Raw genomic sequence first — 19700 nt, 5'->3', positions numbered from 1 at the left:
TAAATCGATATTGTAAGTAATATATAATATAATAATAAATAAAGAATATACTAAAAAACAAAATACAATAGTAACATTTACAAAACAATCTGTTTAATATTTGTAAGAAAACACCAAGGAAACACAACGTGAAAACGTTCATTTTTTTTAATTATAAACTAACTTATAAAAATGCGGATAATATAAAATTGCCTTTTATGAGTACTTATAAATCTTAACATCTACTATAATAATTTTTAATCTTTCAAGTAATAATGTGCCCGAATAGACAAAGTTATCAAAAAAAGAAAAACAAATATTTTTGTTTCATATAAAATGAATCTTCATAACGATTACTCTTCTAAATCACGTGAGATTATTCTTCACAGTATCTTTTATCGATTATAAATTTTTTTTATTTCAGCGAATTGAACATTCATCATTCTGTTTATCTAAAATTCAATTAGGTGGTCATATTTCCTTAACACCACAGATGATAGTTGCAGCGATAAAGAGACTCCACTTACGTAAAGTTTATGTTCCATCGAATCTCATTAGCGATTATTTACGTGGTTCCTATCCAGTTGAAAATAATGTAAGAATGTTTACCGAAGAATTAAAAAAAAAATTGGATTGTGCTGTACGTGTTGGATTAATATTAAAACACGGAGAGGATTTGTATTATTTACCTACTCTAAGGCAAAAAGCAAATGCACTTAAAACAGCGTTCACTGCATTTTGGGAGATATATAAAAACGTAATTATAAATATATCATTATGTTTCCTACAAATTTTATTCAAAATTAAACAATCTTTTAAGTTCATATTTATAAATTTGTATTATATTATCTTTAATTTAGAAAATTTCTAATATTTCTTTCAGTATCCTAAATTCCGTATCTCAAAAGCTAGGAATCAGAACAAAAATCATTCTACATTAAAGGAACGAACTAAAAGCAGGAAATATTCCAAAAATAATGACAACCATAGTAAATAAAGACATAATGAATTTTAAATGATACCTTATTATATAGTAGTATTATATAGTAGTGGTATAGTTTATTTTCAACCTTCTGATCTTAAAGGGAACTCAGTTTGCAATTATTTTTTCTAATGCCTTGCATTTTTATTTAATCATCTAAATACACATTTATACACTCACACACAAAACCTTATTTTACCCTTTTCTTTTTTACTATTACAAATCTATTGTCTATCATCTACCTAATTGTTATTGGAAAAGTTCGTTCCGATTTTTAAGGACAATTCAAATGCAGCACATTTAAATTTCGAAATAGATTTATTGAATTATACAGATACAATTGTGTAAATGCCATTTTGTTCTACAACCTTCCTCCATCTTTCACGTGACTTGAATATTATATCCTCCTAGAACCTCTCAGATTTTTCGACGAAAAACTTTTCAATGTGATTTCTTACGTTGATCGAAGAATTAAAAATTTTGCAATGTCTGGTGAATACGGTGGCTGGGGTAGCACATCCCAACCAAGCTCCAATAGCTTTTGTCGAATAGTTAAAAACACATAAGGTCTCGCATTGCTCTGATGAAACACGACGTTCTTCCGATTCACTAGTTCTGGACGCTTTTGTTCAATTGCTGTCTTTAGTTCGTCTAATTGCGAGCAATACCTTTCCGAATTTATCGTCTGGTTGTTTGGTAGAAGTTTATAATATAGGATTCCTTTGCAGTTCCACCAGACACAGAGCATAGCTTTTTTCAGATGAAAATCGGCTTTTGGGATGGTTAACACTAAACCTACTGTGACCACTTAAATGATCGTTTTTTAAATTTCGTTTAGAATTTTTTATATACAACGTTATTGCACCGCCATTTAGCTTCACGACTTTTCTTATAATATACGTACAATGAATTTTTTAATATTCACTTCTTTTCTTATTGTGTGTTTTTTGAGAATAATATGTAATCCGTCTTACTTAACACGACTGGTCATTTGACTGGTTAAACGATCTATATTTTTTTGTAATAGCAGTTTCTCGAAAACTCAATTCTGAAATTGAAATCTCGGAGATGGCCTCTACAAGTATTTTTCAATATCCTAGACGTAACCGGGATAAATCCATGGATTTTAAATAAAGAAATCACGGGAGAAGGAATTTTGAGGCAAGAATTTTTATTTCAATTACTAATATTTTTTAATACTTCTTTAAACAATTTTTAAAACTATATTTTTTTACTATCAAACTGGCTATTATCTTCATTCTATATTAAGAAATACACATTGATTTAAAAACCAGTCACAGTAGGAACATGTATATGTGAAATCCCTAGGTTTAGTGCTAAAAGTGATTCATTCCACCTACCCCCGAGATCTTTTCCGCTTAACATTATTATAAATAATCCATTGTTGGTCCCCCAATATTACTTACTCTATAGAACGAGTAATACTAGAGCTAATTGTTTAATTTACCTACTTAACTAGATACCTCCTCTCTCTTTATTCTTTTTTTTTCTTTTCTGCAATTTTCTCACTTGGTCTACAGTCCTATTTTTTCCTTGTTCGTGAACTATATCTTTTGTACTAATCTCCCTTTCTAATTCTGTTTATTATTATGTGCTTCCATATTTGATCCCATAAAGTTCACATTCCCTTCTTTCACCCTCCTACCAATACCTATTCTAGCTCTCCATTAATCCTTACCTCACTCGTGCCAGTAATTACTGGCTTCCCTCCTTTATCTCTCTACTTTAATATTCCAGCATCTGCACCATTCTTATATATTTATACCTTTAGTTATATGTACTTTAATTTTATTATCACATTATATTGCATTTGTACTTGTACTTTCCTGTCTCATAGTCTCAGATGCCTTAAAATGTCTTCCTGCCTTTCTTAAGAGATTTGTAGGACAATATTATTTATTTTGAAACATACATGAAAACATTGGTTTGACTTTTAATAAAAATGTATTAAAAAATCTTAAGAGGCTTGGAGACATTTGTAGAACAATATTTATATATTCTTCCATATTATGGTGAGTTCTAAAATTATTACACAGATTATACAATAAAGTGCCATTATATAAATGTGCAACTTTGGGCTGTGGATAAGGACATCCCAAAAGTGTATTCAAATCCATAATATGTTTCAAACAACTTTGGAACTCACCAAAAACGTGTACTATATGGATATCAAACTTGTCTGTGTTATATAATGTTTCATCTACTTCAAAATGTGAAATAAAAAATGGTGCTGCTAGTACACAGTCATCATGAACGATTTCATTATAGGCTTCGCGAATTGTACCATTTATTACACAACATGGGTTATAATTACTTTCTTTTCTTTTCTGCTTTATAGCTTCAATTGTTTGCTTATATTTTTTGTTAAAAATGTTTATACTTCTATATTTCCCAATTTTGAAATCTATTATATCAAACAACATACAAATAAATATAGAATATAAATAACATTTGTAAGATATAGGACATTCTTGTTGATGTATCCAATATTTGATGCATCCAACATACAATATCCACTTTGGAGGAAGTTCATTTATACAATCCATATCTGTAATTCCTAGAGTATTGTTTAAAATCTCTCTTTGAATAAGTAATGAGACATTACTAAGATTGAATGAAAAAGGTAGTCTAAAAGTATTCGTAATTTCTATAGCCTTTAACTTATAGCACATAATCTTTTTATCTTCAGTTCTCATTAAGTATCTTATACAATTTATATTATTGTCTATCATTAATTTTAGAATTCCAACGATGATACTAAGGATTTTTAGGCTTACTATGATGTTTGAAGGATAACGAAAATCTTCTACTTGTATGGGGCATACATATAAACGTTGAATTATTAAATCCAAAAAATATGATGGATATTTACCAATACGAAATTCGTTTACAAACCAAATAGGCAAATTACTAATAGTTGCAGTGTTAGACATTAATTCAGACTCAGTAAATATCTTTGCTATTTCAATTTCATAGTCTTCTTCCTTATCTTCTTCAGTTAATTCATCATTTCCTTCTTCCCAAACTTCTTCTATGTATGTCAATGTATTGATATTTCCATCAAATTTGAAGCTTCTATTGAAGCGATAGGTATTTATGCGAGTAATATAATCTTTTGGGAAACCTAGAGATTCAAGTATTTCAGCAGATTCATTTCTACGATCATTTATGCTCATCTCTATTAAATCCAATATTTTTTGTCGCATAGGCATAGTTAACCTACTTAAAATTTCAATGATTGCGTCATGCAAGCTATATTTACTCAACCATGACAAAGTTGCACCTATACAGTATTGTCGGGAATTATTGTTTGTAACTGATGGTTTTAACTTTAAATAGCGGAAGAAGTTTCTAAATGTACCAGATTCCACATAGTCATTGCCTAATAGTATTGCAGCTAATATTAACTTTGATTGATCTAATCCTGTAAAATATTTGAATAATTTCTCAACCTTATAAATTTTACAAAATTTAATATAACCATCTCCATCTGAATTTTTAATTACATCATTTTGGAATGTATTAAATGGTATATATAATGATCCATATATATAAAAATCTGAATCATAGCTGAGGACTGGACAATTTAATATCTTTGCTACTGATGCCATAGTGTTATCAGCTTCAAATAGACACTGCACATATCGAATATTTTTTTCTTTCATTACATCAATAAAAACATGTTGCTTTAACAAAGGAAAGACTTTTTGCGGACAACTAGTTCTGAATACAGAAACTGGCAGTACATCTAGTTTGTTTTTCATCCTTCTTACAATAGTTTTGAATTTTTTACTTTCAATACCACCATCAATAAAGACTAAAGGCGTTATATTACACTTTAGTAAGTCATCAAAGAAGTCTGATATACATCGCGCATAATAATCGTAATCACCGCCAAATGTCCAATTAACGTATGAGCGCTTCTTATATAATGAACAATTAATATTATTTCCATCAATTACTAAATACGTATCACATAAATTGTGGTGCTCTAAAAAATTAAATTTATGCTGTTTTATATAAGCAGTTAATCCTGGAATGCCCATTATCTTCCTGTTTTTGTCCTTTTTTTGTCACACGTTAAACTAGTAAATATAAAATATGATGATATCCATTTGTTAACAATATACGCACATATATCATGCTTACGAAAAGGATACTTACTAAAAATATAACAGAATTTCTGGTATTCTGTATTCAATAATATAACAGTAAAAATTAATACACCATGGCACTACAAAAAGCGGTAGTCCCCGATTCAGTGTTGTCTACCAACTTACTGGATATGTTGTATAACCTTTCCAAAATTTAGGGAATTTGGCATGATTGCTGCCATTGGAGTGCTGAAGTACTCTACTCGCAAATTCAAATAATTTTAAAAATAATACAACATTGGAATTAAGAAACACACAACGAGAGAGATTAATTTCAACAATAATTTATATTTAAAACTGACTATATTTAAAACTGAATATTTGTTATAGATTAACTACTTTAACAAGATTTGCGCTTTAATGAAATTTATTTAGACACTGAGATATAACTATAACTGATTAAAAATCACTGATAAGGTGTTATATTACTTATCTATGTGCTGATAAAATACATTTGTAAAATATATTCTACTGCCCTTTATAGGAAACATATGGAAAAACAAAATATTGACATATGACCAATTTTATTAGTCTATAATAAGAGAAATTTGAAATGAAGGATAGAATTGTGTATTCAATAGAATGTGAAATATTCCAAGTAATTTCTGAAGGAATAACAATAACGTTCAGTCTCCCGTCATTGAGTTTTCTCCAGCAATCAATACACAGATATAAATACTTAGAAACATTAGTTATAGATAAAGTCCATTCAAAAGATCAAGATATAGTTAAGTATGTAATTATTAAAGAAATAATATCCAAAATCATGTTTTTTAAAAACAAAGCCTTGTATGATAAAATTCGATTCCTATTTCTTATAAATCATACCCTTTACAATTGTCCCATGTAACTTGTAAGTTACAAGATAAAGGATAAAATGAGATGAATAAATGAATCTCGTAAAATTATTAATAACAAATACAAATTATAGTTGTATTACATTACCATCCTCTTTATTTTTAGGTATATTGAAAATACAATAATTTATTCTACGAAAAATATTAATTCAATTAAGACTTAAATTCTATATACATATTAAAATATACTTATAGGGATCAAATATATTCATACATTAGTATATAGTATAAAAACATTACATACACTACATGTGATACAGTACAGAATTAACCACAGAGAATTTCGTTCATACCAACTACATTTGCTTCAATAAAACTTCATTGAATACCTGATTAGACAAACTCCTATCGTATGAAAAAAAAAAAAAAAAAAAAAAAATAATAATATTTACCCCCGGTATATAAATGGAGTACTACTGTAATATTGAATGAAAATATGCATTATACATGGTTGAACATAGAAAAACGATTATTTGGGTCATAACATGCTTCATTTAAATCATCATCTGCACTAAAATATTCAGAATCACTTTCAGGTGAAATGCTTTTTTTAAACTTTGGATGTTTAGGTTTTGTTCTATGTTTTTTAGGAAGATTGGTTTCATCCTAAAACTTAAATGGAAACATTGGTTTGACTTTTAATAAAAATGTATTAAAAAATCTTAAGAGGCTTGGAGACATTTGTAGAACAATATTTATATATTCTTCCATATTATGGTGAGTTCTAAAATTATTACACAGATTATACAATAAAGTGCCATTATATAAATGTGCAACTTTGGGCTGTGGATAAGGACATCCCAAAAGTGTATTCAAATCCATAATATGTTTCAAACAACTTTGGAACTCACCAAAAACGTGTACTATATGGATATCAAACTTGTCTGTGTTATATAATGTTTCATCTACTTCAAAATGTGAAATAAAAAATGGTGCTGCTAGTACACAGTCATCATGAACGATTTCATTATAGGCTTCGCGAATTGTACCATTTATTACACAACATGGGTTATAATTACTTTCTTTTCTTTTCTGCTTTATAGCTTCAATTGTTTGCTTATATTTTTTGTTAAAAATGTTTATACTTCTATATTTCCCAATTTTGAAATCTATTATATCAAACAACATACAAATAAATATAGAATATAAATAACATTTGTAAGATATAGGACATTCTTGTTGATGTATCCAATATTTGATGCATCCAACATACAATATCCACTTTGGAGGAAGTTCATTTATACAATCCATATCTGTAATTCCTAGAGTATTGTTTAAAATCTTTCTTTGAATAAGTAATGAGACATTACTAAGATTGAATGAAAAAGGTAGTCTAAAAGTATTCGTAATATCTATAGCCTTTAACTTATAGCACATAATCTTTTTATCTTCAGTTCTCATTAAGTATCTTATACAATTTATATTATTGTCTATCATTAATTTTAGAATTCCAACGATGATACTAAGGATTTTTAGGCTTACTATGATGTTTGAAGGATAACGAAAATCTTCTACTTGTATGGGGCATACATATAAACGTTGAATTATTAAATCCAAAAAATATGATGGATATTTACCAATACGAAATTCGTTTACAAACCAAATAGGCAAATTACTAATAGTTGCAGTGTTAGACATTAATTCAGACTCAGTAAATATCTTTGCTATTTCAATTTCATAGTCTTCTTCCTTATCTTCTTCAGTTAATTCATCATTTCCTTCTTCCCAAACTTCTTCTATGTATGTCAATGTATTGATATTTCCATCAAATTTGAAGCTTCTATTGAAGCGATAGGTATTTATGCGAGTAATATAATCTTTTGGGAAACCTAGAGATTCAAGTGTTTCAGCACATTCATTTCTACGATCATTTATGCTCATCTCTATTAAATCCAATATTTTTTGTCGCATAGGCATAGTTAATCTACTTAAAATTTCAATGATTGCGTCATGCAAGCTATATTTACTCAACCATGACAAAGTACCACTTATACGGTATTGTCGGGAATAATTGTTTGCATCTGATGGTTTTAACTTTAAATAGCGGAAGAAGTTTCTAAATGTACCAGGTTCCACATAGTCATTGCCTAATAGTATTGCAGCTAATATTAACTTTGATTGATCTAATCCTGTAAAATGTTTGAATAATTTCTCAACCTTATAAATTTTACAAAATTTAATATAACCATCTCCATCTGAATTTTTAATTACGTCATTTTGGAATGTATTAAATGGTATATATAATGATCCATATATATAAAAATCTGAATCACAGCTGAGAACTGGACAATTTAATATCTTTGCTACTGATGCGATAGTGTTATCAGCTTCAAATAGACACTGCACATATCGAATATTTTTTTCTTTCATTACATCAATAAAAACTTGTTGCCTCAACAAAGGAAAAAGTTTTTGCGGACAACTATTTCTGAATACAGAAACTGGCAGTTCATCTAGTTTGTTTTTCATCCTTCTTACAATAGTTTTGAATTTTTTACTTTCAACACTACCATCAATAAAGACTAAAGGCGTTATATTGCACTTTAATAAGTCATCAAAGAAATCTGATATACATTGCGCGTAATTATCGTAATCACCGCCAAATGTCCAATTATCGCATGTACACTTTGTATATAATGAATAATAAATATTATTTCCATCAATTACTAAATACGTATCACGTAATTTGTAGTGCTCTAAAAAATTAAATTTATGCTGGTTTATATAAGCAGTTAATCCTCGAATACCCATTATCTTCCTGTTTTTGTCCTTTTTCTTGTCACACGTTAAACTAGTAAATATAAAATATGATGATATTCATTTGTTAACAATATACGCACATATATCATGCTTACGAAAAGGATACTTACTAAAAATATAACAGAATTTCTGGTATTCTGTATTCAATAATATAATAGTAAAAATTAATACACCATGGCACAACAAAAAGCGGTATTCCCCGATTTAGTGTTGTCCACCAACTTAGTGGATATGTTGTATAGCCTTTCCAAAATTTAGGAAATTTGGCATGATTACTGCCATTGGAGTGCTGAAGTACTCTACTCGCAAATTCAAATAATTTTAAAAATAATACAACATTTGAATTAAGAAACACACAACGAGAGAGATTAATTTCAACAATAATTTATATTTAAAACTGACTATATTTAAAACTGAATATTTGTTATAGATTAACTACTTTAACAAGATTTGCGCTTTAATGAAATTTATTTAGACACTGAGATATAACTATAACTGATTAAAAATCACTGATAAGGTGTTATATTACTTATCTATGTGCTGATAAAATACATTTGTAAAATATATTCTACTGCCCTTTATAGGAAACATATGGAAAAACAAAATATTGACATATGACCAATTTTATTAGTCTATAATAAGAGAAATTTGAAATGAAGGATAGAATTGTGTATTCAATAGAATGTGAAATATTCCAAGTAATTTCTGAAGGAATAACAATAACGTTCAGTCTCCCGTCATTGAGTTTTCTCCAGCAATCAATACACAGATATAAATACTTAGAAACATTAGTTATAGATAAAGTCCATTCAAAAGATCAAGATATAGTTAAGTATGTAATTATTAAAGAAATAATATCCAAAATCATGTTTTTTAAAAACAAAGCCTTGTATGATAAAATTCGATTCCTATTTCTTATAAATCATACCCTTTACAATTGTCCCATGTAACTTGTAAGTTACAAGATAAAGGATAAAATGAGATGAATAAATGAATCTCGTAAAATTATTAATAACAAATACAAATTATAGTTGTATTACATTACCATCCTCTTTATTTTTAGGTATATTGAAAATACAATAATTTATTCTACGAAAAATATTAATTCAATTAAGACTTAAATTCTATATACATATTAAAATATACTTATAGGGATCAAATATATTCATACATTAGTATATAGTATAAAAACATTACATACACTACATGTGATACAGTACAGAATTAACCACAGAGAATTTCGTTCATACCAACTACATTTGCTTCAATAAAACTTCATTGAATACCTGATTAGACAAACTCCTATCGTATGAAAAAAAAAAAAAAAAAAAAAAAAAAAAAATAATATTTACCCCCGGTATATAAATGGAGTACTACTGTAATATTGAATGAAAATATGCATTATACATGGTTGAACATAGAAAAACGATTATTTGGGTCATAACATGCTTCATTTAAATCATCATCTGCACTAAAATATTCAGAATCACTTTCAGGTGAAATGCTTTTTTTAAACTTTGGATGTTTAGGTTTTGTTCTATGTTTTTTAGGAAGATTGGTTTCATCCTAAAACTTAAATGGAAACATTGGTTTGACTTTTAATAAAAATGTATTAAAAAATCTTAAGAGGCTTGGAGACATTTGTAGAACAATATTTATATATTCTTCCATATTATGGTGAGTTTTAAAATTATTACACAGATTATACAATAAAGTGCCATTATATAAATGTGCAACTTTGGGCTGTGGATAAGGACATCCCAAAAGTGTATTCAAATCCATAATATGTTTCAAACAACTTTGGAACTCACCAAAAACGTGTACTATATAGATATCAAACTTGTCTGTGTTATATAATGTTTCATCTACTTCAAAATGTGAAATAAAAAATGGTGCTGCTAGTACATAGTCATCATGAACGATTTCATTATAGGCTTCGCGAATTGTACCATTTATTATACAACATGGGTTATAATTACTTTCTTTTCTTTTCTGCTTTATAGCTTCAATTGTTTGCTTATATTTTTTGTTAAAAATGTTTATACTTCTATATTTCCCAATTTTGAAATCTATTATATCAAACAACATACAAATAAATATAGAATATAAATAACATTTGTAAGATATAGGACATTCTTGTTGATGTATCCAATATTTGATGCATCCAACATACAATATCCACTTTGGAGGAAGTTCATTTATACAATCCATATCTGTAATTCCTAGAGTATTGTTTAAAATCTCTCTTTGAATAAGTAATGAGACATTACTAAGATTGAATGAAAAAGGTAGTCTAAAAGTATTCGTAATTTCTATAGCCTTTAACTTATAGCACATAATCTTTTTATCTTCAGTTCTCATTAAGTATCTTATACAATTTATATTATTGTCTATCATTAATTTTAGAATTCCAACGATGATACTAAGGATTTTTAGACTAACTATGATGTTTGGAGGATAACGAAAATCTTCTACTTGTACGTAGCATACATATAAACGTTGAATTATTAAATCCAAAAAATATGATGGATATTTACCAATACGAAATTCGTTTACAAACCAAATAGGCAAATTACTAATAGTTGCAGTGTTAGACATTAATTCAGACTCAGTAAATATCTTTGTTATTTCAATTTCATAGTCTTCTTCCTTATCTTCTTCAGTTAATTCATCATTTCCTTCTTCCCAAACTTCTTCTATGTATGTCAATGTATTGATATTTCCATCAAATTTGAAGCTTCTATTGAAGCAATAGGTATTTATGCGAGTAATATAATCTTTTGGGAAACCTAGAGATTCAAGTGTTTCAGCAGATTCATTTCTACGATCATTTATGCTCATCTCTATTAAATCCAATATTTTTTGTCGCATAGGCATAGTTAACCTACTTAAAATTTCAATGATTGCGTCTTCCAATCTATATTTACTCAACCATGACAAAGTACCACTTATACGGTATTGTCGGGAATAATTGTTTGCATCTGATGGTTTTAACTTTAAATAGTGGAAGAAGTTTCTAAATGTACCAGGTTCCACATAGTCATTGCCTAATAGTATTGCAGCTAATATTAACTTTGATTGATCTAATCCTGTAAAATGTTTGAATAATTTCTCAATCTTATAAATTTTACAAAATTTAATATAACCATCTCCATCTGAATTTTTAATTACGTCATTTTGGAATGTATTAAATGGTATATATAATGATCCATATATATAAAAATCTGAATCATAGCTGAGAACTGGACAATTTAATATCTTTGCTACTGATGCCATAGTGTTATCAGCTTCAAATAGACACTGCACATATCGAATATTTTTTTCTTTCATTACATCAATAAAAACTTGTTGCGTTAGCAAAGGAAAAAGTTTTTGCGAACAACTAGTTCTGAATACAGAAACTGGCAGTACATTTAGTTTCTCTTTTATCCTTCTTACAATAGTTTTGAATTTTTTACTTTCAACACTACCATCAATAAAGACTAAAGGCGTTATATTGCACTTTAATAAGTCATCAAAGAAATCGGATATACATTGCGCGTAATTATCGTAATCACCGCCAAATGTCCAATTATCGCATGTGCACTTTGTATATAATGAACAACTAATATTATTTCCATCAATTACTAAATATGTATCACATAATTTATAGTGCTCTAAAAAATTAAATTTATGCTTGTTTATATAAGCAGTTAATCCTCGAATACCCATTATCTTCCTGTTTTTGTCCCTTTTTTGTCACAGGTTAAACTAGTAAATATAAAATATGATGATATTCTTTTGTTAACAATACACCATGGCACAACAAAAAGCGGTATTTCCCGATTTAGTGTTGTCTACCAACTTAGTGGATATGTTGTATAACCTTTCCAAAATTTAGGAAATTAGGCATGATTGCTGCCATTGGAGTGCTGAAGTACTCTACTCGCAAATTCAAATAATTTTAAAAATAATACAACATTTGAATTAAGAAACACACAACGAGAGAGATTAATTTCAACAATAATTTATATTTAAAACTGACTATATTTAAAACTGAATATTTGTTATAGATTAACTACTTTAACAAGATTTGCGCTTTAATGAAATTTATTTAGACACTGAGATATAACTATAACTGATTAAAAATCACTGATAAGGTGTTATATTACTTATCTATGTGCTGATAAAATACATTTGTAAAATATATTCTACTGCCCTTTATAGGAAACATATGGAAAAACAAAATATTGACATATGACCAATTTTATTAGTCTATAATAAGAGAAATTTGAAATGAAGGATAGAATTGTGTATTCAATAGAATGTGAAATATTCCAAGTAATTTCTGAAGGAATAACAATAACGTTCAGTCTCCCGTCATTGAGTTTTCTCCAGCAATCAATACACAGATATAAATACTTAGAAACATTAGTTATAGATAAAGTCCATTCAAAAGATCAAGATATAGTTAAGTATGTAATTATTAAAGAAATAATATCCAAAATCATGTTTTTTAAAAACAAAGCCTTGTATGATAAAATTCGATTCCTATTTCTTATAAATCATACCCTTTACAATTGTCCCATGTAACTTGTAAGTTACAAGATAAAGGATAAAATGAGATGAATAAATGAATCTCGTAAAATTATTAATAACAAATACAAATTATAGTTGTATTACATTACCATCCTCTTTATTTTTAGGTATATTGAAAATACAATAATTTATTCTACGAAAAATATTAATTCAATTAAGACTTAAATTCTATATACATATCAAAATATACTTATAGGGATCAAATATATTCATACATTAGTATATAGTATAAAAACATTACATACACTACATGTGATACAGTACAGAATTAACCACAGAGAATTTCGTTCATACCAACTACATTTGCTTCAATAAAACTTCATTGAATACCTGATTAGACAAACTCCTATCGTATGAAAAAAAAAAAAAAAAAAAAAAAAAAAAAAAAATAATATTTACCCCCGGTATATAAATGGAGTACTACTGTAATATTGAATGAAAATATGCATTATACATGGTTGAACATAGAAAAACGATTATTTGGGTCATAACATGCTTCATTTAAATCATCATCTGCACTAAAATATTCAGAATCACTTTCAGGTGAAATGCTTTTTTTAAACTTTGGATGTTTAGGTTTTTTTCTATGCTTTTTACGAAGATTGGTTCCATCCTGAAACTTAAATGAAAACATTGGTTTGACTTTTAATAAAAATGTATTAAAAAATCTTAAGAGACTTGGAGACATTTGTAGAACAATATTTATATATTGTTCAATATTATAGCGTGTTTTAAAATTATTACTCAGATTATACAATAAAGTACCATTAAATAAATTTGCAACTTTGGGCTGTGGATAAGGACATCCCAAAAGTGTATTCAAATCCATAATATGTCTCAGACAACTTTGAAACTCTGCAAATACATGTACAGCAAATCTATCAAATTTTTTTGGATTCTTATATAATTCTTTATTCATATTAAAATAAGAGATAAAGAATGGTGCTGCTAATAAACAGTCATTATAGTCAATTTCATTATAGGCTTCTATGATTGTACCATTGTATTGATTACCACATAATTGATTCATTGTATAACATGAATCACAATTGTTCTTTTTCCTATGTTGCTTCACAGTTTCAATTAATTGACAATATCTTTTCTGAAAAGTATACATGCTTCTGTACCTTCCAATTTTGGAATCGACTATGTTAAATAACATACAAATAAATATAGAATATAAATAACATTCATGAGATAAAGAACATTCTTCTTGATGTATCCAATATTTAATACATCCAATATACAACATCCATTCTGGTGGAAGTTCATTTATACAATCCATATCTGTAATTCCTAAAGTATTGTTTAAAATCTGTCTTTGAGTAAGTGATGAGATATCTCTAAGATTGAATAAGGAAGGTAGTCTAAAATTATTCATAGCCTCTGCACTATGTAACTTACAGCATATAATCTTTTTATTTTGTGTTCTCACCATATATTTCATATAACATATTCTACTAATTATTGCTGATTTTAAAATCCCAAATATAACACTAATAATTTTTAAGCTTACTATGATACTTGAAGGATAACGATAATCTTCCACCTGTACAGGACAAACATATATATATCGAACTATTAAATCCATAAAATATTTTGGATATCTGCCCATAAGAAATTCATTTACAAACCACATAGGCAATTTACTAACAACTTCAGTCTTACTATATGTATTTGATATTTCAATTTTATCATCTTCATCTTCTTCTCCGCTTGATTCATTATTTTCTTCTTCGCAAACTTCTTCTATGTATGTCAATGAACTGATATCTCCATCAAATTTAAAACTTCTATTCAAATGATATGTATTTACATGAACAACATAATCTTTTGAAAAACCTAGATGTAAAAGCATCTCAGCAGATGCATTTGTGTAGCTATTTATATTGGTCTCTATTAAGTCTAATATTTTTTGTCGGGTAGGCTTAATCAATCTACTTAAAATTTCAATGATAGCTTTGTCCAAAGTGTAATTGCTCAGCCACCTCAAAGTTGTTTCTATACAACATTGTCGATGATTATGCTTTTTTCTTGATGCTCCTCTTAGTTTCAAGTGGCGAAAAAAGTTCTTAAACGTATTATGTTCCACATAATCATTACCTAGTAATATTGCAGCCAGTGGCAACATTGATTGATGTAGTCCTTTAAAAGATTTAAGCAAGTTCTCAACTTTGTAAATTTTACAGCATTTCATGTAACCATTTCCATTTGGATTTTTAACTACATAAGTATCTAATGTATCAAATGGTATATATAATGTTCCATATATATAAAAGTCAGAGTCATAACTGAGTACTGGACAATTCAAGATCCTTGCTACTGATGCTATGTCATTATCAGCTTCGAATAGGCATTGCACATGTCTAATATTCTTTTCTCTTATTACATCTATAAAAACTTCATGTAACATTAAAGGAAAAAATTTCATGTTCCTTTGATTGATTGGAGAAAATGACCATGCAGCACGAATTTTCTGTTTAGTTCTTTTTATAACAGTTCTAAATTTTTTATTTTCTCTACCACCATCAAATAAAACCAGAGGTGTTATTTTACATCTTAATAAATCATTAAAGAAGTCTGATACACACTGCGCATAATTATCATAATCACCACCAAATGCACAATTACATTTTGCGTACAAATTATATATTGAACAACAAACACTGTTTCCATCGATTACCAAATATGTATTGTGCAGTTCATAATACTCCAAATAACGGTCAGAACGATTATTTATATAAGTAGTTAGCCCAGGAATTCCCATTATGAATTTTTTCTCTACACTTTTTTGTAGGTTTAATGTCACAAATTAAACATACTGTATATTAAAAGTCATTTTCTACATAATCTATGAAGGATTTTATGTTTATGTACACACTAGCAATATAGGTTATGTGAAAAGAATACGTGTCTTTCGCACAAACAGTTTTATATTACACAATTCCGATGAAAATGTAATGAACAAATATTATTTTTGTTCTTATCTTCAGTTTTCAATTTTTATCAAATATATATGTCGGGTTGGCGTTAGGGACGTTTAATGAATCTTCACCAGTGTTGTTCATGGTTGTCGCACAGATGTTTATTACACAAGTATGGCTGATACAAGATTGACAAGCGGACGCGGTAACTGGACGCTAATGACAATGGCCCTAGGTTTGATATAGCGAATCCACGGTCCACGGGATAACGAATACACTTTGCTTCAAAGTTTAAGTCGGACTCGACTTACTACTCGTGATACAAGGATCGTTTGATTGACTCTTAGCTAATGAGATTGCCAGAAAGGGAATGACTTTCCGTCACGACGACGCTGCAGAGGAAAACTATGATGGGGTGTGCCTAAGGGCACGAGATCATCGGATTCGTCAAAGAAAGCCTCCACTCGGAGGGTGAGGGAAATAGACGTTGCTGTTAATTGGTCAATTTCTATGTTGGCGGTTAGAAAAGGATGCTAGCCGCCCTAGAGAGAGAGTTCCTAGCAGGCAACGTCGTACGTGACCAAATCAGGTTTCCCATATCTTCCCGCAATAGGTGACAGATTTACAGGCTGATAGAATAAAGACTGTTTGTCAATCTGAAGGACTTTAGTTAACTAAGTCCTAGGATTTGTAACGGTTCCTCAGGCTATCTGAACATAAACTGTAAACGATGCATCGACATCTGGCGATCATCTTGCCCAAAGAATGGGGTCTGTGTGTGGCGAGCTGCGGGGCTGTTGGAATGTCTTATTGTCAAGTGTCTGTACTGCCAATTCTTTAAAGGAAAGCTATGTAACTTTACATCTCTGTTAGGTGGAACGTTCATCCCGTGACCGTGGCTACGCTCGGCGACCGGTTGTCGCCTCGAGCCTAAACTCACTGTCTCAAGTTTCGAATGACTGTGTCTGGGTTATTTCGTAAATGCTACAGTATTGAGGCTTTTTCCAAATAATTCCAACGGGGGGGCCCGGTGTCCTTTCATCTCCGACATATATAAATGAAGTTAGGTTTGTATATTTCTCTTCAAGAAATCAATGCTGCTTTGTGACTTGTAATTGGTTTATAATAGCATACAAAAAGGTTATACAATTTATATTATATTTTATAATGAAACATGTATAATGTTTGTGAAAAAATAAGGTTATTAAGGTATATAATATTTTATTATTTATAACAAATACAAATTCTAATTTTATTATATTACTACTCTCTTTATTTTATATTCTAACACTCAAAATGGAATAATTTATCTTATGCAAAATATTTATGTTGGAAACTATACTAAATCTATGTATTACGAAAGATATAATGCAATTTGTGCTTTTCCTATCATGCATGTAGAAATGCTTTACTGGAATGATTCAGTTTGCAAAACCCAGTTTGTAGCCTCTTTATATATTATTTATAATTTTGCTGAAAACACAAAAAAAAAACAAAAGCTTTTATTAGAAATTGCTATTTAAATAATTAAATACATATATAAGCAGATTAAAGGCAAAATTAAAAATTACTTTATAAGAATTACCTATGGACGAGTCGAATTTATTATTATTTTAAATAAATATTATGTATATATAGAATATATACATGTGCAGAAAATGTATTATGTGAAGACATACTTGAGATCCATAAATATGATTATATTTTAACGTTTAATATTGTACTATATAATTACTAAAAAGATACTAAAAAATTTAAAATACTATACAATTGTTACTTGCTCCAGAAAAATCATGTTTAGCTTTAAGTGCCTTATCCCTTTCATCCCATAATGTAAGTCCATCACAAGCACAGATCTTTTTTGTATTTTGAAATAAGCCAGATGAACGAGCAATTATACCACAGGCCAGTCTAAAACATACATGAATGTTAAATGTAACAAATCGTTATGTGCATCATAATAATGTCACTGTAGTATTTACTTATTTCCACTATTTCCATGTATTTTAGATTCTGGATCAGCACCTCTTCCTAAATCATCTGGTTTTTCTGTTATAACTAAAGATCTTCCAATAACATCAGGTATTTTTACAAGTTTATCTATTATTCTAAAAGTAGCTCTACCAGAATCATTGACCATTATATTTCCTAAATCTCCAACATGCTGTATAGTAAAAATTGTTTTATTTCAATATATTAACTATTAACCATAGAGATTTCCTTACAATATGAACACAAATCTCAATATTTACCCGTCTAAATGCATCATCTTCAGGTCCACCATGTAATGTATTATTTGGGTTGAAATGTTCTCCAACACTAAAAATGTGTCATAAAATATCTCAAATAAAAAAAGAAAAGAAGGAAAATAAAAAATAAAAATTCTAAATGCCTACCTATCACACCCTTGAGAAATATCACCACATTCATGAATGTGCATGCCATGTTTACCAGGTGCTAAACCATCAACTGTTCCATCTATAAGACATCCATCAGGAGTTTCTGTAAATCTTATTACACCCATTATTTTATTATCTGTGGTATATCCTGAATTTGCTCCTAACATCGCAACTGCACTAAGACTATCTGTAATGTACAATATTGCTCAATTTCATATTTTAGAGATATTATAATAATATAATACATTATATTACTGTGTTATTACCTCCATATCCCCTTAAGACAACTTTTCTCCCAGTCTGTTCAATTTTTTCTTGAATTATAGAATATGGTAAATTTGTTTCAACTATAACATTTCCTTTTTCTAATGATATATCAATATTTTTAATTCCATTTACGCCAATTAAAGTGTTCCGTACCGAATCAACGCATTTTCGACAAGTCATTTCCACCGCAAATTCGATCTAAAATTATAAAAAGTACTTATTACTATGATTGTATAATATTTATTTTTCAATTATTTTTATTATTTACTTTTGCTGTAGTCATTTTATATAATGTCTTTACGAGCAAAATCAGTAATTTTTTTCTCGATATTGCGAAATGAGATAAATTTATCTTCACTGATTTGAGGTTACGTTTTTCACAATATGATACAGCTATATGATACAGTCGAAATTATGCCGGTAAATAGGAAAGGCATGATGCCATGTTGTAAGATGTTTTTAGTAAATTTTTATGAAATTATACATAAAAAATGAGAAAATAATTGCCATTACTAACGCAGGAATTCTATATCATAGAGGATAAAAGATATTTCAAATTGCATTCAACAGATATACAAATAATAAATTGGTAATATTTTTTTTTGTATACAGATATAAATATAGTAATATCTATAAATATATTATTAATAATATGTTTAAAAATTTCTCATTATAGGCGGTGACAATTATTTTTTTCAATTAGAGTCATAAAAATAGCCATTAGTATGTACTACGTTACATGAGATAATCTGTATATTCTATCTAGTTTTATTTAATAT

General features: G+C 28.5%; 5 protein-coding genes, 1 long non-coding RNA gene and 1 pseudogene across 8 annotated transcripts; 2 read left to right on the top strand and 5 right to left on the bottom strand.

Moving 5' to 3' along the window:
• Nucleotides 1-325: 325 nt before the first annotated feature.
• On the top strand, nt 326-995 carry LOC132905029 (uncharacterized; the record flags this gene model as incomplete). Its single annotated transcript, XM_060955944.1, has 2 exons — nt 326-736; nt 863-995. Coding segments are annotated over 2 exons (525 nt in total), but the record flags the coding sequence as incomplete, so codon positions are not given.
• Nucleotides 996-1260: 265 nt separating this feature from the next.
• LOC132905013 (protein asteroid-like) lies at nt 1261-5043 on the bottom strand. The gene has a single exon (XM_060955915.1). It carries the CDS (start codon nt 5026-5028, stop codon nt 2875-2877), a length of 2154 nt encoding a protein of 717 aa, XP_060811898.1. The 5' UTR covers nt 5029-5043; the 3' UTR covers nt 1261-2874.
• A 986-nt stretch (nt 5044-6029) lies between these two features.
• LOC132905174 (protein asteroid-like) lies at nt 6030-8789 on the bottom strand. The gene has a single exon (XM_060956199.1). The coding sequence runs from the start codon at nt 8742-8744 to the stop codon at nt 6600-6602; it is 2145 nt and encodes a 714-aa protein (XP_060812182.1). The 5' UTR covers nt 8745-8789; the 3' UTR covers nt 6030-6599.
• Nucleotides 8790-9746: 957 nt separating this feature from the next.
• Nucleotides 9747-12490, bottom strand: LOC132905173 (protein asteroid-like; annotated as a pseudogene).
• A 1193-nt stretch (nt 12491-13683) lies between these two features.
• Nucleotides 13684-16367, bottom strand: LOC132905157 (protein asteroid-like). Its single transcript, XM_060956164.1, has 2 exons — nt 15435-16367; nt 13684-15173 (listed from the first exon to the last, which is right to left on the bottom strand). The coding sequence occupies exons 1-2, from the start codon at nt 16096-16098 to the stop codon at nt 13780-13782; spliced, it is 2058 nt and encodes a 685-aa protein (XP_060812147.1). The 5' UTR covers nt 16099-16367; the 3' UTR covers nt 13684-13779.
• A 44-nt stretch (nt 16368-16411) lies between these two features.
• LOC132905172 (uncharacterized) lies at nt 16412-18354 on the top strand. Its single transcript, XR_009657752.1, has 2 exons — nt 16412-17464; nt 18266-18354. It is a non-coding gene; the product is annotated as an uncharacterized LOC132905172 (long non-coding RNA).
• LOC132905168 (copper chaperone for superoxide dismutase) lies at nt 17506-19473 on the bottom strand. Of its 3 annotated transcripts, none has more exons than XM_060956193.1 (7): nt 19190-19473; nt 18921-19119; nt 18652-18841; nt 18508-18574; nt 18238-18419; nt 18033-18166; nt 17506-17728 (listed from the first exon to the last, which is right to left on the bottom strand). In XM_060956193.1, exons 1-7 carry the CDS (start codon nt 19202-19204, stop codon nt 17718-17720), a joined length of 798 nt encoding a protein of 265 aa, XP_060812176.1. In that variant the 5' UTR covers nt 19205-19473; the 3' UTR covers nt 17506-17717. The 3 variants fall into 3 exon arrangements, with proteins under 3 accessions (XP_060812176.1, XP_060812177.1, XP_060812175.1); XM_060956194.1 differs by having other exon boundaries at nt 18037-18166; XM_060956192.1 differs by having other exon boundaries at nt 18024-18166; nt 19190-19468.
• Nucleotides 19474-19700: the final 227 nt, after the last annotated feature.

This window comes from Bombus pascuorum, chromosome 3, assembly GCF_905332965.1.
Source record: "Bombus pascuorum chromosome 3, iyBomPasc1.1, whole genome shotgun sequence".
NCBI classification, from domain to species: domain Eukaryota; kingdom Metazoa; phylum Arthropoda; class Insecta; order Hymenoptera; family Apidae; genus Bombus; species Bombus pascuorum.
This window is presented reverse-complemented; position numbering and strand designations above follow the sequence as displayed.